The sequence below is a fragment of the Lotus japonicus genome, chromosome 4, assembly GCF_012489685.1.
Source record: "Lotus japonicus ecotype B-129 chromosome 4, LjGifu_v1.2".
Taxonomy (NCBI): Eukaryota; Viridiplantae; Streptophyta; class Magnoliopsida; order Fabales; family Fabaceae; genus Lotus; species Lotus japonicus.
The window spans coordinates 64682216-64706824 of record NC_080044.1 but is presented as its reverse complement, the minus strand read 5'-3'; the positions used below and the strand labels follow the sequence as shown (position 1 = coordinate 64706824).

Here is a 24609-nt window from a genome sequence, read left to right as displayed (position 1 = left end):
GTCCACAAGAAGAGAAGCAAAGCTGCTTCTCACACCTCTACTCCACCGCTTACAACTCGATCTCCAACTCGAGCAGCTAAGCCTCGGCGGAAGGATCTCCATCGCCTAATAGCGTTAAGCGCCCAAACAACAAGTAGCAAATAGAAAGGGTTAACTCCATGCAATTACCATGTATAAAAGAGAAAATCATGCTATTCAAATTTAATTACCTAGCATGGTAAATAAACTAGCAACATAACTCAACTCATATATCAACAACTTAAACATAGATTAACTCAGATAATAATAACCTCAACAATGTATCATCAAATCAGATATCAATAAACCAATAACTAGAATCCAACAACATAGGGTCAGGTGTTAGTTTCCTATAATGCAACTATATGCTGCTACCAAAATGGATCGATCAATAACGTCTCTCAAGACGGGACAGACATGTGGAACGACAACCACTGAATGCCACTTAATATCGCCTCACAAGACGGGACAACCATGTGGAACGACAACCACTGGATGCCACTTAATAACGCCACGAAGGACGGGACAGACATGTGGAACGACAATCACTGAATGCCACTTAATAACGCCACGAAGGACGGGACAGACATGTGGAACGACAACCACTGAATGCCACTTAATAACGCCTCGAAAGACGGGACAGACATGTAGAACGACAACCACTGAATGCCACTTAATTCAGCCCTATATGCCAAAATCAATCAACAATAATCACGTCTTATCCACTTGAAAGTAGAAATGACGGAAACCAGTAAACGGCCGAAGCCTCTCAGAAAACGGAGACACACGTCTCAATAAGTTTACTCGGCCGAAGCCTTCAGAAAACATTTGGCACAAGCCTCAGAAACAGTCAACATAAGCAAGCATACAACATTGCAAGCATAATAATCATAATCCAGTGCCACTCAATATAAACATCTTCATCTCAAACGCAGGCAGTGTGATAAAAGCAGGCAAGACTCAAATGACGCTCTAAAACTGATTACCCTTACCTTCGTGAGTAGTGCATAGAAGTTGCGAACCTCGTGATCTTTCAGATCTCAAAAATTAATCGCTTTAAAAAATGCTAAGCTTCAAGATCTTAGCTTCCGCTCTCAAAACTCAAAAATTCTCTCACACTCAAAATATACACTCAAGGATTTTCACTGAAAACTAATGACACAAAACATTTATTATGCCAATGTTTCTTTGATTCACTCTCGTTTATATCCTTTTTCGTATTTTTTACGGTTCACTCACATTCTATTTATAGGCTTCAGCCTAGCAGGAGGTGGCAATGGGGCATGCACCAAAGCAGGAGGTGTAGAACATGCAGCAAGTAACCATAACGTGGAAGCTTGGAGGATAGGAAACATGCAACAATCATGAGCTGCAATGCTTTGGAGAGTAACAGGTAAGAAGCATGAGCTGTAATGAAACATGAGGTGGAAGATATTAAGCTGGCCTTGTCATAGGTGTCGTATATGCAACAAGTTGAAGGTGTAAAGCATGCAGAACATGGTGAAGGATCAGCTAGGAGATATTTTGGACAGAATTGAAGGTGTTGTTTGCAATCAAGGAAGTAAGGAAATGAAGATTGATCTCACGTTTGAAAGAAAGCAAAGAAGATATAAATTTAGATAGTCTAGGATTTAACTCATAGAGCTATAGAAAAAAATATTAGGAAGATGAATCATTATCCTAAAAATTATGAGCAACTCTATGATACAATTTAAGATCACTTTGGGTAAGTTTAAGTGATCAAGTGTAGTAGTGTTAACAAAGTGTTATTATGTCCTTACATATATATTAGTTTTAAATTATATACTTTATATATTTTCTTTATGTTAGTCACCAAACTTACGTGACTCTCTCTTTCTTCTTTTTTTTTTTTCTTTTAACTTTAATTTTCTTTTTCTTTTAATTAAGGGAGAAAATAATAATTATACAAATACAATTATTTATATATAAACATTCAAGGTATAATAAACACATCAACTTAAACTTAATAGCACTTATAGTTCCTAAGCCGATAAATAACTAGTTAATTAATCGCATAAATTATCCGGGTCTTACAAATATGGATTGCTTCAAGTATATGGTCACACAGTTAGGGGATATCATCATGGTTGATCCAAGAACGACAGACTTCTCCGTATTAGAGTTTGTAAGGTTGCATATCAAAACTACGGCGTTGGACTTCATTAGTCTGGCCAGGAAGGTGATGATCAACGAAACTACTTATACAATTAGAGTAATGGAGAATGTGGGTATCTATGATCACCAGTGTTGCAACAGTTCAGAGGATTCAGCGGATGAGGATGATGATGACGTTCAGTCAGATTGGTCTTTGAACGACGTAGCCGTCACGCCGGAAGGCTCAGAGGTGGGTGGCGACGACGAAGAGAAGAATCTAGAGGAGGTTGACAGCCGCCATCAATTGAACGTAGATTCCAATCAATCTCTCGGGGATAGCAATGATCATGGGTCAAAGGGGAGCAAGTGTAGCCAGGAGGAGGAGTCTTCCCACAAGCAATAAGGAGCTGAAGAGCAAGAGGCACATAGATGTTGAGATTCAGAAGCTTGAGCTTCAAAGTGGTGCAGAGACATGCAGCAGCTTCAACCTCCACAAGCCCTTGAAGCACAGGGCAGCACTTGTTCACAGCTGGGTCACCCAACCCAATGTGAATCAAACCGCCAAGCAGATCCACACAAGACCCCAATTTCAACGTGTCAATGGGACATGTCGCCTGCGAACCACCGCCGCCACCAGAAGGAGACTTTGGTGGTGGGCATGAACCAGAACCAGGAGTAGTAGGAGTAGTGCTTGGTGGGTTTAGCACCAGAACCGGGGGAAGAATGGGTGTCACCCCTGGAATCGGAGGAAGAGTGGGTTTCACAACCGGAGGGACAATGATTGGAGGAACTGTAACTGGAGGCAATATCACTGGTGGTTTCACAATAGGAGGCACTATGCCTAAGAAGCAATGGCGACCTCCTTGGCACCAAGGTCCCTACGGAGCTCCTCGACCTGGGCTTCAAGCTTTTCCTCCTTCTCGTCCGCTGCTACCTGCGCAAGTTTTGCCTCCGAGAGTTTCTGCTGCATCTTCTTTGTCTTACCCACCTCAGCCGCCAACTGCTTGGACAGCTTGGAGCAGGTATCATTGGCCTGGAGGTTGTCGGAGTGCAGTTTTTCCACCTCCTGGCGAAGCCCCGCAATTCCGGTGAGGGTCCGCGTTTGCCAAGCAACTTGGGCGAACAGACAGCTGATGCGGAGGAGATTTGACACACCTTCCTGGGCAACGTCTTGCGGGTTTTGGCTGGGAGCTTCCCTCAATTTCTCAAGATATGGGTGAGAAAGCAAGAAAGAAAAAGGGTCGGAGGAAGAGCTACTAGAAGGACCCTTCGGGCTATCCGTGGAGAGATTCTCTCCCTCGCCACCAACCCTGGGAGAACTTGGGGCTGATGGACCAAAGGTCGTCTGGACGGGCGAAGGAGACGGTGAGCGGATGGAGGATGGTGACTGCTGACCTTCCATTGAGGTCACGGGGCGAGAAGCGTCTGGAATCTGGGAAGCGCTCGTCTCGCAATGCTGGTTGGACACCGAGGGATCGCGAGCGCTGTCTACAACAATAGGATCAGGCGCGACGGGCCCTCCGCCTGCGCCATTCAAAGGGACAGCTTGAGGGTTTGGCTCGCCTAGTTTTCTCTTCATGGGCGAACAAGCGTCCACCGATGAGCTTTGCCTTTTCTCTCCAACCTGGACCGGAGAGGGCGCCTTAACGTTCCCGGAGGTGAAGGCCTTCAACAGATCGACAGTAGAGAACTTCATATTTCCTGAAAAGCAAAATGAGAGAGTCGTTAGTAACGAAAAGACCAAGAGGAAGGTTTGAAGGAGACAGTTGAAAGGGAAACCTAATCGAGGAAATAAGTTGGAGCCTGGAAGAGCGCCGAGTAATTCAACACAATTAAAGAGGGGAAGCCGAGATAGGACCCCAAGGGCGAAACTTTCTCTGGAAGAGGGAAACGCTTTAGGGGGGGGTCAGACATGGGCTTAGGACACTGGGTCAAGTAAAATGGGAACAGGGCTTTCTCTTCCTTTTGCGTGAATGTCGAAGGGTAAGCATGGTGGACAACGACCCGGAAGTACCGACGGGCCAAGTGGGATTCGGAGCCAACCTGGTAGGGGATGAACCGTTCTCGACCCGGTCGGGGCACCAGAACAAGCCAACCGTGGGACCCCAGGGATCGGGAATCCACTTCAAAGAAAAAGGAGAAGAGGGCAAGGGAAGGCGCTACATCGACACTACTGTAGAGAATTTCAAAGAACCTCAAATAGGTCCAAGTGTAAGGGTGAAGTTGGCAAGGAGAAACGTTGACATCACGCAGCACTTGGGTGAGAAAGGGTGAGAAAGGTAGTTTAACACCAAGATCAAGAAACAAATACTCGTATACGAAGAAGAAATGGGAGTACTTGGGATTATTAAACGCACGGTGTTGCCAAGGGCGGTCGTGGTCCCGGCATCCGGTGGTGCGAAGGAGGTTCTCTAATAACGGGGTGCAACAAAGTCCGCCAGCCCTGCGGGCAAGGTCAGAAACAGAGTCGCTGGTGGAGAGCTCTGATGGATGGTCAAGGATCCCCTGGTCAGGAGCGTCCAGGACAGGGGAAGGAAGAGTGGCGAAGGTTTCCAAGCGATGAGCTTCGATTTCCTCCATGGAGGAAAGGGCCCATGTTGAGGGCATCGTAAAAGGAGGATGAAAAGAGAAGGGATGAAAAACTAACCAGAAAGAGGTTGTGTGAAGGAGAGCAAGAAGGGCCAGAGTTCGCAGGATCGTCGAAGGAAGACGGTATGAGAGCCAGGAACGAGTATGAGGGCAGTTAGAAATAAGTGGTAAATGATGGGGTAAGGGGGAATTTAAAGGTCAGTGTGAGTAGCGGTTGGGAAATCGTGTCCCATCGTGGCAAGACGAAATGATTACTCAAGGGAGCGTGACGCGAATTTCGGGAAACAGGGACAACACATTAAATGAGAAGTTACAACGGCTGAAGCTCATTGGTTTGTATTCAAATTGGCAGGCTATATTATGATTCGAATGGACATTTTGGGGATAGCGGTTGGGATTCTACAGATTCGTTGACCTTTGCATCATTTCAGCACATTACATGTGGCGTACACGCGTCAAGTCATCATGGACCACGACGGTCACAACTGAAGCAGGGCGAGGGAGCCAAGCATTGCCGCCACAAGCCCACTTGTAGACTTGAACAGCCGAGGGAACATAATAAGGAGATCCAAATATTAATCTTAAGCTTTAGTTAACAAGCCATGTTGGCGATTATTTTCGGTTATAAGACTTTAGGCTGTAGCACTAGTTAGCCTTCTCATGGTCGTCGCCTCAGTTTTATTCTTAAAGACACGCTCAACCCTCATGCTTCGAGCTTGGTGTCTTGTGGACTTGTGGACTGGGCGAGACCCCAAGGTCCCTCGCCTATGAACGCCAGCCCAGGGCGACGAGCAAGCCAGGAACTTGGGCCTTCCCCCGGAGGCCCAACTTGCCCATTGAGGGAAGTTAGGGGCGCCAACCCCAAGTCTATAAATAGGGGACGGTTACCAATTGTAAGGGACTCTTAGCTCATTTGAGAAATAAAAAACTTGAAATTCAGTTACTTTCTCTCTCTAAGCGGTTACGCTCTTGTTCTCTCTAAGATTCTCACATCACGATCCTTTCACTCTAGGTACCGTACCTCATCTCTATGTTCTTGGATAGAACAGGAACAGAGCAGTGTGAGGTGGCAATAGGTCCATTGGAGAGATAAGAGCATGATGAAGCCACTTATTTATCGAAATTCAAATCATCACTTATCCAGGGGCAATTTCGCTCCTCCCTTGCCAGGAAATTTACACAGCCCTGATTGACATCATATTTCACCTAAAATCAGTTCAAAAAAAACGTGATAATGAATCAAACTAATGCTACAATTCAGAAATAGTCAAACTGTTTAGGAGCAATGGAAAATTCAATAATTCTTAATGCTACAACTCCGAGTGCGGAGATAACTCGAATTCTTCAATATATATATATATATATATATATATATATATATATATATATATATAATAACTTTAAGCATAAGTCAGATTACATTTAGGGTGTTGATACTACCTTGAGAGAAGCCCGGTAGAGGCACACGCGAGTAGAGCTTGGGTTCAATTTATTGGGACAATGCAGAAGCAATAATGCATACCAACGGCAGCAGCAGTATTCCGTCTAAAAATTTGTAAAGAGTGATCATGTACTTTTCGGTTAATACTCCCCCTCCCATTATCCGTGACCCGAGTGCATGAATCTATAATAACACATCTAACAGGATCTTGAGGATAAAGTTTCAAATAAAAATGCATTGCTAATAACAATATCATCAAGATACATCCTATTATGAAATTTCACACTTTTCTTTCTCTCCCAAATTGCATATACAATTGTTAAAACTTGTTGCTATATCACAATGAGGCAGAATCAATTGTAGAAAAGCATAAAAGTTATTACATACTCTAATACACAAAGAAGATGCAAACCATACTCGTTGAACTGATGGGCAGCGAACATAATCATGTATTTGTGGTTCAGATTCAGTGAGGTAGCTCTTCTTTCAACCCTCTATGCTTATGTTTTCTCAATTGAGTAATTGTTTCCTAAAATTCCAAGGCCTTAACTTTATTGCATTCATCTTGCACGCCAGTGAGATCAATGATAAGTCAGTGGGATCAACAGATTCAAGGAAGATTAAGGGCAAAGACTTGAGAGAAGTTGAACCTGTGTATGGCTCTTCCTATGCTCGTTATGAGTGGCCATGAATGCGAAGACTCAGATTTCATGGTTTGAGGGTGGAAACCGCGACTGAAAATGGCACTGCTCGCGAACAACAGTACTGGTCGCTTAAATTGGGGCTTGGAGAATTAGAGCTAAGATAGCAGGCAACAACAGAGGTGAGGAAGCGAAGGGAGCGGATGGTGATAAGTGATTTAGAAGAACTCACTAAATATCGCGGTGAGGAAACAGAGGTCTATCGCGGAATGCAGGGAGGCGTCAATGAGGGAAAACTGGAAGAGAGGGATTGAGGGTTGAAAGTTGAAACCACAGAGAAGGAAAAGAGATGAGAGAGGGGGAAACACGTTTTTGATAATAATTCGTATTAAAGAGAGATGATGTAGGTTAAGAAGAAAGGTGTAGGATAATAAGAATGAAGGAATGCATGTCATGTAGGATTTTTTCATATATTAACCAATCAGGAGGTGCCATGCAGGCGATTACTGGACCTAGAAGAACCCCTGAATGTATATATTATGGATTCTCGCCTGAGAACTTTTTTTTTTGGTCAACTTGGTGATAGTATAGGTGATCTGGATCCTGGTGAACTAGATCAAAACTGATCCAATAAAAAAATATGTGGGCTTGTTTGGATAATTGGAATAAATCAAGTCAAAGATGAGATAACTAGCCCATTATCAGGTTAGGTACCTAGACATTGAACTTGGAACTCAATTATGTTGACAACAAATAAAAACTTGGAACCCAACTATGTTGACAACAAATATAAACTTGGAATCCAATTAAATCTTGGCAAAGAAAAAAAAAATAAACTCATCCCAAAACATTGTTACTTTTAAATTTTGTCATTTTACAAATAGTTTTTTAAAGTTTAAGGATATGAAAATATATAAAATATAAAATCTTTTATATTTTCTAAATCGTGTTTCTTTTACCTTTTTATTCCTATATTTTTTTTTTGAAAAGCTTTTTTATTCATTGTTCTTACTTTAAAAACACTAATATTGAATTAATAATTTTGGTAGGAGTATACATGTAATAATTTTATAATTTTAGTAGTGTTGAGTGTTTTCGTTTCATTATCTTCCATCCAAATTGAGAGCTGAAATCTTCTGTCTTCGTTTGTTGTTTGCTTCTCTATTTCACCAATAGAATTATGTCATATCAATTAACAAATAATGTGAATGTGACACGTATAGTATAACCCTACACGAGTGATTTTGAAACAACATGACACAATGTAAATGAGACACCGGACACATGAGAAGAGAACTTCCACATTCTTTATCTTCTATTTCTTCTATATTTCTATTATACTATCAAACAATCTTTAAATTCATTCTTTTTTTCACTGCTTTACCTCTTCTCACTTTCTCCCCTATACCAAACAAAGGACAAAAGAGAGTAGACTTTCTCTCTTTCAACTGCATAGCTTGCACTTCGGTCTCCAAGCTCACATACCAATAAGTGTGTCATTGTGATCCTATAGAGATGTACGTTGACCCCCATAAAAATCTGCATTTAATTATGACGCTTTTGATAAATTCAAAAGCTAGATTGGTGCACTCTTTCCTTAGACCTAGTGCAATGGGTGAGTTGAGTGGGGTGTTTAGTGTTGAGAGAGTAGTGTAGTGATGTTTAGTGGTGTGTTGAGTTTGAGGAGAGAGGAGAGAGGTGTTGAGTAAACTCAACATGTTGAGAGTGGCCCGACCATGCCACGTGGCGGCCAAACATTGGCCGCGCCAGGCGCGTGTGAGCGGCGCTGCGGAGAGAGAAAATGCAGTTTGTGGATAGGGTTTGACACGTGGCGAGCCCTGATTGGTTCGCTGGAATTTTATCTTCTTAATATTTTGAACTCAATTATTTCATTGGAAAAAAAAAATTCCAGAAAAAATTTTTATACCAAAATTCATGATTTTTTTTCCTCTATAAATAGAGACTTGTTTTGTTAGATTTGGACACAGAAAAAAATCCAAGTTTTTCACCATCTTATTATCTTTCTATTAGCCTTTGTTTTGAAATGGATCACAACAATTACCATTTCAACACCCATAATTCTACTAACTACCCATTTAGCAACCAAAATCCCAACAATTTTCAAGATCCAAATCAATTTTCCAACTACAAAAATTCCAACAATTATCAAGATCCAAGTCAATTTCCCAACCAACGTCCTCAAAACATACATAATTTTGTTAAGGCTTAATTGCAACTTTGGTCCCTGACATTTATAAAAGCCACGATTTTGGTCCTTCACCTAATTTAATTACAAAAATCGTCCCTCACCTAACACTCTGTGAACAAAGTTGGTCCGACCATCAAATTTTTAACGGAAGAAGCTTATGTGGTGTTTGAAAACTTAGGTGGAAGTGCCACTGGAGAGAGGGAGGCACATGCATCTACATCTCAGAGGAAAAAACAACAAAAAAACTCAGAGGAATAGCACACAACCTCAATCCCAGCGTTCCAACAACTAGGCCTCCCAACAGCAAAGCTTCACTATGAGATAAAAAAAACAGCCGAGAGGAGAGGAAAAATCGATTATGACGCCAGTGGCACTTCCACATAAGCTTTCAGACGCCACGTAAGCTTCTTCCGTTAAAAAATTGACGGTTGGACCAACGTTGTTCACGAAGTGTTAGGTGAGGGACGATTTTTGTAATTAAATTAGGTGAGGGACCAAAATCGTGGCTTTTGTAAATGTCAGGGACCAAAGTTGCAATTAAGCCTTTTGTTAAATATTTATTGTTTTAATTTAATTTAAATCGATAAATGTAATTTTATGTAATCATAAAAATAAAAATATGAAATAAAAAAGTGGTGGGGTAGGGTGTTGAATGAAAAACTATTTGAGTTGATAAAAGTTGAATGCGTGTTGAATTGGAGAGAAGATAATGTGAAGTATTGGGAAGAGAAAAAGCGGTGTTGAGTGTTGAAAACAATTGTAGATGGTCTTATAAAGCCCCACAAATTACTTCTGAATAGCATCCTCCGAATTATCCTCCAACCCTCTCTTGTGTCTACAAGTGGCACCTGCTGTATCATAAATGCCATTAACTAATGTTTAGTTTTTGTTTCATCAGTTTTCCAAGTTTGCCGTTTTTACAACTCTAGTCAACGTACTAGACCAACCATATCTACGTCAACAAAAAGAGAACCTAATATGAAGCATAAAGAAAGTGTATAAGCTATTTGAAAAAAGAAACGAAGTTAAACCAATTTTTTTTTGTCAAAAAGCTCTAAACTTTGAGCATGAAAAGATGTGGAAAGAGATATGAGAAAGTAGAAAAGAATGAATGGAAGATGATCCTTACCTCCTTACCTTTCAAATCCAACTGAAATCGCGACAAACGGTTGTGAACTCTCCTCCTCCCTCTCTCACTTGCGCGACTCTTGGGTGAATTATGAGGGGGAATAGTGTTTTCCTCCTTTTATAGGGGAAGCAAAAGAAGAAAAAGAAGAATTTTGCGGGCCCGGGTGTTTTGATACTTTTATCTACTAATTTAAATCAAGTATTCAACGATAGAAAATTGAAACTTGTTTCGGAGTTCATTTTAAATGATAAAGTGGCTCGAACGCAGTCTGCTTTAAAATATGCATCATAACTACTTTTTACAATATGCGTCGGATGAAAAGACTTCTTTCACTGAAAAGTTTCCAAGTGGTGAAAGAATTAAGACATTGCGGACGGAAACTCAGTAAGAATCTCTGAACATAAAAACATTTTGTTCAGGGTCTCGCTTTAAATCCATGCGGAGATAAAGTCTAACTTTATCGGGTTTTCTGAAAGCGAAACCTATCGAGTTTAAAGTCGAAAGTTTCCTAATGGAACACACGTCATCAGAAAATACCCTAAGGGTCTTATTTTACTGCCGATTCAAAACATAACTTAAATAGTGCCCTGGTAGCGGAATTAGCCTTTTTCGGACACTCTAAATCTTAGTCAGGTGCGAAAAAGACTCATGATCTCATCCAAACTGACTACAGTCTCGTAATTATACATATATTAAATATTCTACATTGTTTCGCTTGTGAATTTGCCATTCACTAGTTCAGGTCCCTCTCACGCTTACATAGAAACCTAAGCATGAGTCAAAATTAATTAATAATAATAATAATAATAATAATAATAATAATAACAATAATAAAAATCTGGGTCTTAAAGGAAGAGCGATCTCATTCTCCCGTGTTGGACACTTTATGGCAAGAAGCGAGAAACCATCTCCAATCATAATCTCGCTCATGCCTCCAACGTCGTATGCAAGACCGAGAGGCGACCAACACCACAATTTGTTTGGCGGAGCGATGCGAAGATGATGGGTGGCTGCTTGTTGCGATGCAGAGGCGACCAACGACGTGGTTGCGCGATGGTGCTATTCTATAATTGGAGATTTTTGAAAGAACTTGTTGTTGCAGAATGAAATTTTGGAGAGATGAAGGAAGCAAGATTTTGTCTCAATATCTAAATTTCCTCCCTTTCTCAATATGAATTTTCTGCAAAACATGTAAATCTAAAAGCTTCTCTAACCGTATGAACCGACTGTCAAAACTGTCATCCGTCATCCGTCAAAATCGTAACCCGCTGAAACTGGCGTCTTCATCGGATAACGACGGTCTTATAACTATGGGATGATTTTCACCCGTTCAAAACCGATATTTCAGCCCGAACCCGACCTCACCCGCCCGATAGACACCCCTACCTACAGGCTACAACAATACGCTAACCCATCTTCCCAAGAGAGAGACACCCCTACCTACAACAATACGCGAACCCGACCGCACCCGCCCGATAGACACCCCTACCTACAACAATACGCTAACCACATTTTACCACTGCAACCGGCCTCCACTGGGTAGAATATAGTTTTGTTAAAACTAAATTTATAGACAATCACTAATACAAAAAATTTCTAAACAAAATCAATAAAACAATAATTATCGGAAAAGCAAATAATAATAATAAATAACATTTATTATAAATTAATTGTATCCAGTAGAACTATATGAATTACTGTTTCAAAAGAAAAACTATATGAACTACATTCATATTCTCTTTTTGGCAGGAAAAAGAAGAAATATTTTTACTGAAAAAAAAAAGGAAAGCTCGAAATGCCTCGAATCATCCAGCAGGTGATGGAAAATTAAAATAATGAAACAAAGTAACACGTACTTATGAGAGCAAAGAGTATCAGACTATCAGCCTACTGCAACTGACTTTTACTCACTTTAGTCATTAGTGGGTGGAAAGGGCAAATTTAGAAAACTGATGAAGCAAAAAAGTAAAACATTAACTGATGGCATTTAAGATACAGCAAGTGCAACGTGTAGACACAGGAGAGGGTCAGAGGATAATTCGGAGGATGCAATTCGGAGGCAATAGCATTTCTCATAGTTTATACTTTATAGCTACTACCTCTATTTATAGTATAAACTCTTTTGTTGTTTAAGTTCATGTACATAATTGTTTTCAAACATGCACTGAAATTTGATTTCCATGTGCAAGGTTGCATGTGAATACATTCCCAATTTTCAGGTTGACACTAAATGCCTTCAACTACAAATTACACGCCCATAGTAAAACTTGTCAAAAGGGACTAGAATAACTTAGGTCTGCAACTTCATAGACATGCTCACATGACTCCAAATTACTCATTGAATATAAATTTTATGAGGAATGCAAATATTCATTCTAGCTTTGAATTGCAATGGAGGCCTTTCGGTGCTCCACAGCCTCGTTGTTATTACCATTATTGTCCCTCATTCTTCTCTTCATCATTTTCACTCCCCTCAAACAAAACTATCCTTCATTTTCTCTTTTCCTTTCCCCACATGAGCTTCTGGCTAACTCTGCATATAGAAGCTTTGAACATAACACAACCAGTAGCATTCAGGTGAACAAAATTAAAGTCAAAGTTTTGGAGCCAAACTTTCCAAGCATATATATATAATACATGAGCATGCATGACACTATACATTTTTATTTTTTTTAATTTCTCTATCTACATTTGTTACATCCAGAAAATGACTAGCTTGGATAGAGTTGAAGCAGGTTTGGCTGAAGCACGAGCCTCAATTCGGGAGGCAATTCTGTCAAGGAACTACAGTAGTAGTACTTCAGGGAAGCCAAAGAAGTTCATCCCAAAAGGGTCCATTTACAGAAATCCATACTCTTTTCACCAGTTAAGCTTCACAGATTCTGAAGTAATTAAATTTCATCTTCTTTACTCATCATATATACACTCAAGGTTTTCAATTTCATCACTGTTGGGGTCAGTTGATGATTCCTGAAAATGGTTTTAGACTGCAGTTTATGCTTGCAACTACAACTATAACATCAAAGTTTTTAGAGTACTCACAACTGCATCACAATCGCAATTGCAACCATATCAGCTGCATTTATCTGTAATTTTTCTCAATTTTAAAATCAAGTGAAATAGTAATTGCGGATAAAGGCAATTGATATAGTCGTAATGCAGATGGAGAAATCTGATAGGGATAGGATCAGGGAGAGAGGGAGAAGAAGCAAGAACAGAGAGAATAGAGAGGGAAACAGGGAAAAGGAGTATCATTATCATCAACAACATGTCAATTACACAGTGTATCCTACCTTATATAGCGAACTAGACTCCTAACCCAAATGCATGTGTAACAAAATCTGCAAAACCTTAATGTTGGGACTATAAAATCCAATTGCAATTCAAATCCTGGATGATAATCAATCAAGGTCAAGGATACTAATTTAAGGCACATGCACACAAAAAAGAGAGGCTAATACAGTATTATTACTAACAAATCCTTTTTTTTTTGAATAAAATGATAAACAGGAGCCACATGGAGATGGTGAAGAGATTGAAGGTGTGGGTTTATGAGGAAGGAGAGCAACCACTAGTGCATGACGGGCCATTGAAGGGCTTATACAGCATTGAAGGTCAATTCATGGACGAAATAGACAGCTGCCGCAAGAGCCCCTTCAAGGCTAGGCACCCTGATGAGGCAAACCTTTTCTTGATTCCATTTAGCATCTCTAACATTGTCCAATATGTATACATGCCCATCTTGTCCCAACAGGATTACCACCTTGGCCGCCTGCAACGGTTGGTGGAGGATTATGTACATGTTGTGGCTGATAAGTATCCTTACTGGAACAGAAGCAATGGTGCAGACCATTTTCTCCTTTCTTGTCATGATTGGGTAACTTCTAAACATTTCCTGTAACACTTCATTTACTAGTAACTTCACCATGGTTTAGGTTATACTTTTTCATAGTATACTAGTATGTTTGGATCATTTTATTTTTTTCATCAAAATCAATTATGAATCCTAGAAGTAACTTACGGAAGTTTCTTCATAGAATTGATTCTGGCTTCATAATCAATTGTAGAAGAGTTTTCATATTGATAGAAATTTCATTTTCCTTTCATACATGCAACCCTAGTTAAAATAAACTGCTTTTACTTGATGGTTCAGGCACCATACATCTCAGGTGAAAATCCAGATCTTTACAAGAACTTCATCAGAGTCTTATGCAGTGCCAACACTTCAGAAGGGTTCCAGCCCAAGAGGGACGTGTCTATCCCTGAAATTTACCTATCTTATGGAGAGCTAGCCCCACCAAGCCTGCCCCAACACCCATCGAATCGCACCGTATTGGCCTTCTTTGCTGGTGGAGAGCATGGGGCCATTAGGAAGCTTCTGCTTCAGCATTGGAAGGACAAGGATGCCCAAGTTCAAGTTCATGAGTACCTCCCAAAGGGCCAAAACTATACCCAATTAATGGGCCTGAGCAAGTTCTGCTTGTGCCCAAGTGGGTATGAAGTTGCTAGTCCTAGAGTTGTGGAGGCAATTCATGCAGGGTGTGTGCCTGTGATCATTTCTCAGAACTATTCTTTACCTTTTAATGATGTCCTCAATTGGAGTCAATTCTCCATAGAGATTCCAGTGGAGAAAATACTTGAGATTAAGGATATATTACAAAATGTTTCAGAAAGCAAGTATATGAAATTGCAAGAGAATGTAAGAAGAGTTCGGAGGCATTTTGTAATTAATAGGCCGGCTAAGCCATATGATGTAATGCACATGATACTTCACTCAATTTGGCTGAGAAGACTGAACTTCAGGTTGATAACTTCACAATAAAAAGTTGTTAAATTATGCATGAAAAATTGTCCTACAGGCCAAATGACCACATACATCATTTATTGAATGAATCTAAAAATCTAACTTTTGCTTATAATAGTGACCGGAGGGTGTATCGGATACTTTTGGTTGAGTTACTTGAACTGAAGGCTCCAATGATGAATTTCTTGTACATTGATCTCAGCTAAAATGAGATATAATAGCTCAAGATTTTCATAGTAATGTAATCATGATAATTTTCAATTGGAACCTGGTTTTATAGATAATGAATTTTGCCTCCTTAACCCTGGAAGGAATTCTATAGTTCATATCAAATGTGGCGGGGTGTGATAGATAAAGGCAACTAAAAGAAACATATCGAAAAATCTTGGCAATTCTCATAATACAACTACTGAAACTGCAACATACAATGATTTTAAATGATAAGCTCCTTTCAACAAGGAACTTACAGAGCTGTTCCATTAAAGTTACATCCCATTATTTGGAGTCCATGCTTATTACTGCAAAACTAATACCAAAGGCAAGATTTCATGCTTACAGACAATTTCCGGAACATCAATTCGGGACTGAGGCAAGCATATTTACAATTTACAATTCTGGAACATCAATTTGGATCAATAAGCGCTTACCCCAAATTTGCGACATAGAATGCTCTTAGGACAACACAAGCTGCATTTGCAAATCAGACTTTTGTATGAAGCCAAACTATTTACAGGAAGTGTAGAGTTCTGATATATTAAATGTCATTTTAATCGTCGCCATGATTATTGGTTTGTAGGGTTAAGTAGGAAATAACCATGTATTTGCAAAATCAAGTCATAAAATCTTTATCATTTCCAGATTATACATCTCTTCCCCTCTCTAGGAGGTTGGAATTTCTCACTTTCAACTGCACAGCTTGCGATTCACTCTCCAAGCTCACATACCAATAACTAAGTGTGTGATCCTATAAAGATGTACGTTGATCCCCCCCAAAAAAACTTCATCTATCACGCAGGATCCAATTTATTTCAATAATAGATTCCAGATCCGCATATTAACAACCTGCATTGGTGCACTCCTTCCTTGAAAAGCTCAAACTACTTCACTTTATATTACTACCTCTATTATATATCTTTTTGTTCATAATTGTTTTAAAACATGCTCCGAAAGATTAACATGTGATTGACTTAAGTGGTACAAATTTGAGTAACATTAAATAAGACATTTAGTTAGAGTTTTGTGAATAAGAGCTAGTCTTTTCACAAATGTAACCCCAGTTAAAATAAACTGTCTTTACTTGATGATTCAATTCAGACACCATACATCTTAGTTTCCAATCCAGAGCTCTACAAGAACTTCATCAGAGTCTTATGTAATGCCAACACTTCAGAAGGATTTCAGCCCAAGAGGGACGTATCTCTCCCTGAAAGAGCTAGGCCCACCATATCTGGCCCAACACCCATCGAACCGCTCCATATTGGCCTTCTTTGTCAGTGAGAGAATGTAAAAACTCTCGGAAAGCTGAATTTTTTTTTCACATCGGAAAGATAAATTGCACTCGTTAGGAATCGATCTCTAAACCTCTTGCTACCAACCCACATGTCATCAGTTCCTACCACTTGAACTATCATACGATGACACAAAGCTGAACATTAAACACATGTAATCTAACTTACAATATCCTATTTTTCTCTGAAATTCACAAATGGCCTCTTCTCTGTTTCGTAGGACCATCACCCCCAACATATAAAAGCTCTCATTTTTGTCTTCTTGGTGCTGCAATAACAACTGGGTGTCTCTCAGTTCCTCAACCCACAAGGCTGTGTCCGTTTCCTTTCAGGATTACGATCCCCTACCAGAAGTTTCACTAGTTGTGAGAGCACCCTCAACTTTTGAGCTAGCTTTTGTGGAGACTCCTCATATTTGGGTCACCCGTTGATGTTCATTCCACGCTCCAGATGTACAACCTTGGACGTGAGGGTGTGTGTTAGAAGTCCTACATCTCTACCCAATGTGGGACATCTAATAGTGAGAAGTACAAAGATCACTAAGGGCAACCAGAGCACTACACAACAAATGTGTGGTGTGTTTAAATTCCAGATTCCTGTGTTAGAATTTTGGGTCACAAATGTAACTTTTAATTGTGTTAGGGCCATTATTTAATTAGCCAAAACTAAAGTGGTCTATTTAATATTGATCTTATGGCTAAGGGCATGTGTGTTATGAAAAGGTATTGTGCGGATACCATAAGGCAATATTCTAATTTGATGAGGGGCCAAATTAGAAATATTGAAAACATAATTGTAACTGATGCAGTTACTTATAGGGTTGTGGTCCCCAATTGTAGACACAACGTAACAACGTAAAAAGTTTCTCCTCATCCCCATCAGAGGAGAACATCAGGAAACCCTAAGGGTGATCTACAATTGGAAGATCACAACCCCAGATCCTTCAGCGATTCCCATGGCTCATTCAGGTACGCTTCCGCTCTAGATCTTCATCATGTTTTTCGGGTATGGGTTAATCAAGTGTGGTTTAGGATTATACTCCTATTTTCTATATGGGTAGAAAAGCATGTGGTTAGGAACAAATCCTTATTTGAAACCTACAAGTGGTATCAGAGCCACCCATGCCTGATTCATGTTTGATTTTGGTAATTTTTTGAGATTAGGGTTCCATTTTTTGGGTTATTGGATTAATGATTCACGTTTGCGGTTTCAGTTTTACACATTCAGAAAATTTGTTGTTTCATCGTTTTTGGGTATTCACGTATTATATATATTCAATATGTAATCCTGGAATTGTGATGAGTGTTTTTTGGATTATATACAAATTCAGTTTCAACCTGTTTCTTCTCCAAATTGAGAAATGGAATATATGTAAAGCTTAGAAAAGAAAAGCACATGATATCGTGTTTTTATAATTACATATTATATGTGCCAATTCAGTTTATTTGCCATTTGCTAATGTTCTTGTTTATACTACCTATACTTATCTGGGTATTATGGCACATTCAGTTTCGTTTTTGAATCCGAAAAAAAAAATTGTTTAGATTAAATTTTGGATTATATATTTACTGTTTTGGATTCAACAACATTCAGGTGTATATGAATTTCATATAAAGATTGAGTTTCAGTGCTTGAGTTATTCGGTGTGATCAAATTTTGGCTATAGATTGTATTTTTATACAATTGTTTAATATTTTAAATGAGTCAATTAAAATAAGAAAGTCACAAAAGTGACCTCTTTTTATGGAGATTGCTCATAAGAAATATTAAAAGTTTGTGCGTGTGTATGTTTATCCATGCGAGTATTAATGGACCCCAAAGGAAAAGTTAATGCTTGGCCGGATTTCATACACACCTGTGATGATAAACATGTGATAATTTTAAGGGTTTACATGTGAATGATAAATCAATCCAAAGAAGGGTTTGTTATTTGACATGATTTATTATCAATGTTTGATCATTACAACAAGAGTACCACTAGCAATTAGTATTACTGTCAAAAGACATGATATTGATGGTGCACTAGGTATCTTGAGATGGGTTATGTCATTTTTGGACATATTAATGATTCAAATTTTCTTAATGTGAGTATATTTATAGCATTTGTTTTTGTTCTATTTTCAGCAACTATTGGTTCGATATCTGCTAATCTGAATTCGGTTCCGGTCCTTGATGGAACAAATTTTAAGGACTGGAAAGAGAACATGGAAATTGTTCTTGGCTGCATGGATCTTGACCTTGCACTAAGGGTGGAGAAACCCGCTTCTCCTACGGAATCTAGTACCTCTGAACAGAGGAAAGATTATGAGAAGTGGGATCGCTCCAATCGCATGAGTCTTATGATCATTAAGGGCGGCATTCCTGAGGTCTTTAGGGGTACTATCTCGGAAGAGATAAAAGGTGTCAAAGATTTCCTTGCTGAAATTGAAAAGCGCTTTGCAAAAAGCGATAAGGCGGAAACAAGTACTCTTCTTCAGAACTTGATTTCCATGAAATATCAGGGCAAAGGAAATATAAGGGAATACATTATGGGCATGTCAAATATTGCTTCAAAACTTAAGGCGCTAAAGCTTGAGCTGTCGGATGACTTGCTCATTCATTTAGTATTGCTTTCTCTTCCTGCACAATTCAGTCAGTTTAAGATATTTTATAACTGTCAAAAGGAGAAATGGTCTCTTAACGAGCTCATTTCATTTTGTGTGCAAGAAGAGGAAAGGTTGAAGCAAGAAAGGAAAGAAAGTGCTCATTTTGTTAGAACCTCTAAAGACAAGGGCAAAAGAAAGAAAACTATTGAGCCCAAGAATGAAGCTGCAGATGCTCCAGCACAAAAGAAACAGAAAGAGGATGATACCTGTTACTTTTGCAATGTGTCTGGGCATATGAAAAAGAAATGTACTAAATATCACGCTTGGCGTGCAAGGAAAGGTACATTTTTTGCTTTGGTCTGTTCTGAGGTCAATTTAGCTTCAGTACCTAGAAACACTTGGTGGTTAGACTCTGGTACAATTACTAACATCAGTGTTTCAATGCAGGGTTGCCTAAGCTACCGGAAGCCAAATGATGTTGAAAGATACATCTATGTTGGAGATGGCAAGACGGTGGATGTGGAAGCTATAGGGCATTTTAGATTATTATTGTGTACTGAATTTTATTTGGATTTGAAAGACACTTTTGTGGTACCGTCATTTAGACGGAATTTAATTTCAGTTTCTAATTTGGACAAATCAGGTTATTCATGTTCATTTGGAAACAGTAAAGCCGAGTTGTCTTTTAATTCAAATATTGTTGGAATCGGTTCACTTATTGGATATGATAATCTGTATTTGCTGAGCACTGTAGCCACCTATAGTGAATCCCTGAATGTGGAATCACGTGGTACTGAGCGTAAAATTGATAATAACAATTCAGGAGCATTATGGCACAAGCGCCTAGGTCACATCTCTAAAAATAGAGTTGAGCGGCTAGTGTCAGATGAAATTTTGGATTCCATTGACTTCACAAACTTTGATGTTTGTGTTGAATGCGTTAAAGGTAAACAGACCAAAACAAAGAAATTTGGTGCATATAGAGCTACAGGCGTCTTGGAATTGATACATACGGATATTTGTGGACCATTTCCAACACCTTCTTGGAATTGTCAACAATATTTTATATCATTCATAGATGATTATTCGAGATATGCATACTTATTTCTTATACATGAAAAATCTCAATCACTGGATGTGTTCAAATCATTTAAGGCTGAAGTTGAGAACCAACTCAACAAAAGAATTAAGAGTATCAAATCTGACCGTGGTGGTGAATATTACGGTAGATATGATGGTTCAGGTGAACAACGTCCAGGCCCTTTTGCCAAATACCTAGAGGAATGTGGAATCGTCCCACAGTACACCATGCCAGGGTCACCTAGCATGAATGGTGTGGCTGAAAGACGAAACCGGACTCTTAAGGATATGGTAAGGAGTATGATTTGTCATTCTACTTTGCCAGAGTCACTCTGGGGAGAGGCACTAAAGACTGCAGCTTACATTCTAAATAGAGTGCCAACTAAAGCAGCTGCCAAAACACCTTATGAGCTTTGGACTGGGCGAAAACCTAGTTTGAAACATTTTCATGTATGGGGATGTCCAGCTGAGGCAAGGCCTTATAGGCCAAATGAAAAGAAATTGGAATCCCGAACAGTGAGCAGCTACTTTATTGGTTATTCTGAAAGATCCAGGGGCTATAAATTTTATGATCCCAAATTAAAGACAATTTTTGAGACGGGAACAGCCATGTTCTTTGAGGAAATTGAGTTTGGAGGGGAGAACAAGATTAGGGACTTTGCTTTAGAGGAAGAGTCGGTAACCATTCCAAAACTGATTCATACAGTTGCTTCTGATGAAGCAAGTACGGAACCTCTACAAGACATTGTTGTTGAATCTCCTCCTACTCAAGATGATATGGTGGTTCATGAAGAACAAACTCAAGATCCTCAAGAACAAGTGTTACAAGAACCAATACCTTTGCGGAGATCCACTAGAGAAAAGAGAAATGCTATTCCAAATGATTACATAGTCTTTCTCCAAGAACATGAGGAAAATAATGGTATGATGAAAGCTGATCCAATCAACTTCCAGCAAGACATGCAGGATTCCAACTCTGAAAAGTGGATTGAAGCAATGAAGGAAGAGTATAAGTCCATGCAAGACAATAAGGTTTGGGAACTTGTCCCATTACCGGAAGGTGTGAAACCCATTGGTTGCAAATGGATATTTAAGACCAAGCAGGATTCTAATGGTAATGTGGAGAGGTATAAGGCTCGTCTTATGGCTAAGGGTTATACTCAAAAGGAAGGGATTGACTTTAAAGAGACTTTCTCTCCGGTTTCATCGAAAGACTCTTTTAGGACAATCATGGCTCTTGTTGCACATTATGATTTGGAACTCCATCAAATGGATGTCAAGACAGCGTTTCTCAATGGAAACATTGATGAGACGATCTATATGGTGCAACCAGAAAACTTTGTGTCAGGAGACCCAAAGAATACGGTTTGCAAATTGACAAAATCCATTTATGGACTAAAGCAGGCATCTCGTCCGTGGTACCACAAATTTCATGAAGTAATTCTCTCATTCGGTTTTGAGGTGAATGTTGTTGAAGATTGTGTGTATCACAAATACAGTGGGAGCAAATATATTTTCCTGGTTCTGTATGTTGATGACATACTGCTTGCCACTAATGATATAGGCATGTTGAACGAAACCAAGAGATTTCTATCAAGAAAATTTGAAATGAAAGATCTTGGTGACGCTTCCTTTGTATTAGGAATTCAGATACACCGAGACCGATCTCGGGGTATTCTGGGATTTTCACAAAGGAGCTATATCGAAAAGGTACTTAAAAGGTTTGGCATGCAGAATTGTACATCAGGGGATACTCCAGTTGCTAAGGGAGACAAATTTAGTCTCAATCAATGCCCAAAAGGAAACTTAGAAATTCAGGAGATGCAAAAGATTCCTTATGCATCAGCTGTAGGGAGTCTTATGTATGCCCAAGTTTGTACGCGTGCAGATATAACGTTCATAGTTGGGATGTTAGGCAGATATTTGAGCAATCCAGGAATGGATCATTGGAAAGCATCCAAAAGGGTTATGAGTTATTTACAGAGAACAAAAGATTATATGCTCACATATAGGAGGTCAGACCAATTGGAGATCATTGGATATTCTGACTCTGATTTTGCTGGATGCCAAGATAGTAAGAGATCCACTTCAGGCTATATCTACATGTTGGCTGGTGGTGCAGTTTCTTGGCGTAGTGCCAAGCAAACTCTCATAGCTTCATCCACCATGGCAGCAGAATATGTAGCATGTTTTGAGGCATCTAACCATGGGATTTGGCTGAGGAATCTTGTCACTAGGCTGCAAATTGTGGAAGGAATTGAAAGACCGCTTAAGTTATACTGTGACAATAAATCAGCCGTCTTATTTTCCAACAATAATAGGACAACAAGTTCCTAGTTGTTAAGGAAAGGGTACAAAGTGGACAGATTTCTATAGAACACATAGGGACAAACTCCATGATAGCGGATCCTCTTACAAAAGGTCTTCCGCCTAAGGTCTTTCATAAGCACACTGCTCACATGGGTGTTTTGCAGTGTGAGGAATGCTTAGTTTAGTGGGAGTTACTCATATTTGTGTTCTATGTTTGGTATTATGCATGCATACTCTAGTATTTGGATATTTTTTGGTTAATTATAAAGTTTGATATTCTGTTATTTATGCTTTGTACAATAAGGTTATTGAATGATCTCACTAAAGTAAAGTAGGACCAGTTGAAAATTGACAAGTACAGGCCACCTTCTTGTGATTTTCATGCTGCACATTTCATAATGAATCTATGTCATTTAGTTATGTCAGTACTAGTAATCATTGATGGGTTTAGTTATGATTGATATAACGAAAATCACTTTGGTTCTATGTACTGGCATGGCTAATGGACGAGATTATTTGGATATGCTAACACATGTGTAGAGTTACATATGTGACCAGTGGGAGATTGTTAGAATTTTGGGTCACAAATGTAACTTTTAATTGTGTTAGGGCCATTATTTAATTAGCCAAAACTAAAGTGGTCTATTTAATATTGATCTTATGGCTAAGGGCATGTGTATTATGAAAAGGTATTGTGCGGATACCATAAGGCAATATTCTAATTTGATGAGGGGCCAAATTAGAAATATTGAAAACAGAATTGTAACTGATGCAGTTACTTATAGGGTTATGGTCCCCAATTGTAGACACAACGTAACAACGTAAAAAGTTTCTCCTCATCCCCATCAGAGGAGAACATCAGGAAACCCTAAGGGTGATCTACAATTGGAAGATCACAACCCCAGATCCTTCAGCGATTCCCATGGCTCATTCAGGTACGCTTCCGCTCTAGATCTTCATCATGTTTTTCGGGTATGGGTTAATCAAGTGTGGTTTAGGATTATGCTCCTATTTTCTATATGGGTAGAAAAGCATGTGGTTAGGAACAAATCCTTATTTGAAACCTACATCCTGCTCTTACAGAAGAAATTAATGCATGAAACAGTGGTTTTGTGATTCCTTTTCAACATCTATTCTTTAATCAATGCTTGACTAGATAGAAACTGTTAGAACTTGAAGTGCACAAGTTTTTTCATCTTTAATTTGATGGGCTAGATTATCATTTGCTATTGTAATTCTTCTTCTCTTGATATTTAATTGTATCTTCAATTTCAAAACTCTCTTCCCCTCTCCAGGAGGTTGGACTTTATCACTTTCAATATATTGCACAGCTTGCATTGTGGTATCCAAGCTCACATACCAATTAGTGTGTGATCCTATAAAGATGTACTTCGATCCCAAAAACAAATACACCATCCGGTTACATATATAAGTAAAAAAAACATTTTAGATTCATTCATTTGATGAATGTATCTAGTCATTATTAAGGTTTTGATACATTCATTAAATGAATGAACCTAAAATGTCTTTTTTGCTTATATATGTGATCGGAGGGTGTACTTCAATTGCCACGCTTTTCAATAACAAATACTTCATTTTATATTATTACCTCTATTATAGTATAATTTTTGTTTTTTAAGTTCATGAATACTATAACTTTACAAAAAAATGCTGGGTAGATACTTAATGGGGGTAGAGATCCAAAGAGAGAAGTAATGAATGTAATTTATCATGGAAGAGAGAGAGAGAGAATTGAGGTATGCAATGTGGTTTGTATGTAATGTTTAGTGTCTAGTTATGGTAAAATATGCAGGGAAATAAAAGTTGCTATACATGGGCAAGGATGCATGTGAATACCTGCCCACTTTTCAGGTTGACTCTACATGCCTTCAACTACACATTAAAAACCTAATAGTTGGTCAAACTTTGTTAAAAGGGATTAGAATAACTTAGGTCTGCAACTTCATAGACACCCTCACATGACTCAAGGTTACTCATTGAATATAAATTGGCTTAATTACAACTTTGGTCCCCGACGTTTCCCAATGCCACGATTTTGGTCCCCCATCTAATTTAATTACATGGATGGTCCCCGACGTTGTAGGTCGTGTGCAACGTTAGTCATACCGTTTATTTCTTAATGGAGGAGACTTACGTGGACGTCTAGTTGGAGAGAAAAA

At 39.1% G+C, this 24609-nt stretch overlaps 2 protein-coding genes across 5 annotated transcripts; both read left to right on the top strand.

Annotated features, from left to right (window-relative positions):
* The first annotated feature begins 12506 nt into the window (after window positions 1-12506).
* Window positions 12507-15207, top strand: LOC130709925 (probable glycosyltransferase At3g42180). 4 transcript variants are annotated; one of them, XM_057559054.1, is made up of 4 exons: window positions 12507-12719; window positions 12847-13007; window positions 13653-14019; window positions 14296-15207. In XM_057559054.1, the coding sequence occupies exons 1-4, from the start codon at window positions 12534-12536 to the stop codon at window positions 14962-14964; spliced, it is 1383 nt and encodes a 460-aa protein (XP_057415037.1). In that variant the 5' UTR covers window positions 12507-12533; the 3' UTR covers window positions 14965-15207. The 4 variants fall into 4 exon arrangements, with proteins under 4 accessions (XP_057415037.1, XP_057415040.1, XP_057415038.1 ...); XM_057559057.1 differs by having other exon boundaries at window positions 12589-12719; window positions 12878-13007; XM_057559055.1 differs by having other exon boundaries at window positions 12595-12719; window positions 12867-13007.
* A 2955-nt stretch (window positions 15208-18162) lies between these two features.
* LOC130715908 (uncharacterized) lies at window positions 18163-19655 on the top strand. Its single transcript, XM_057566060.1, has 2 exons — window positions 18163-19379; window positions 19487-19655. Exons 1-2 carry the CDS (start codon window positions 18491-18493, stop codon window positions 19513-19515), a joined length of 918 nt encoding a protein of 305 aa, XP_057422043.1. The 5' UTR covers window positions 18163-18490; the 3' UTR covers window positions 19516-19655.
* Window positions 19656-24609: the final 4954 nt, after the last annotated feature.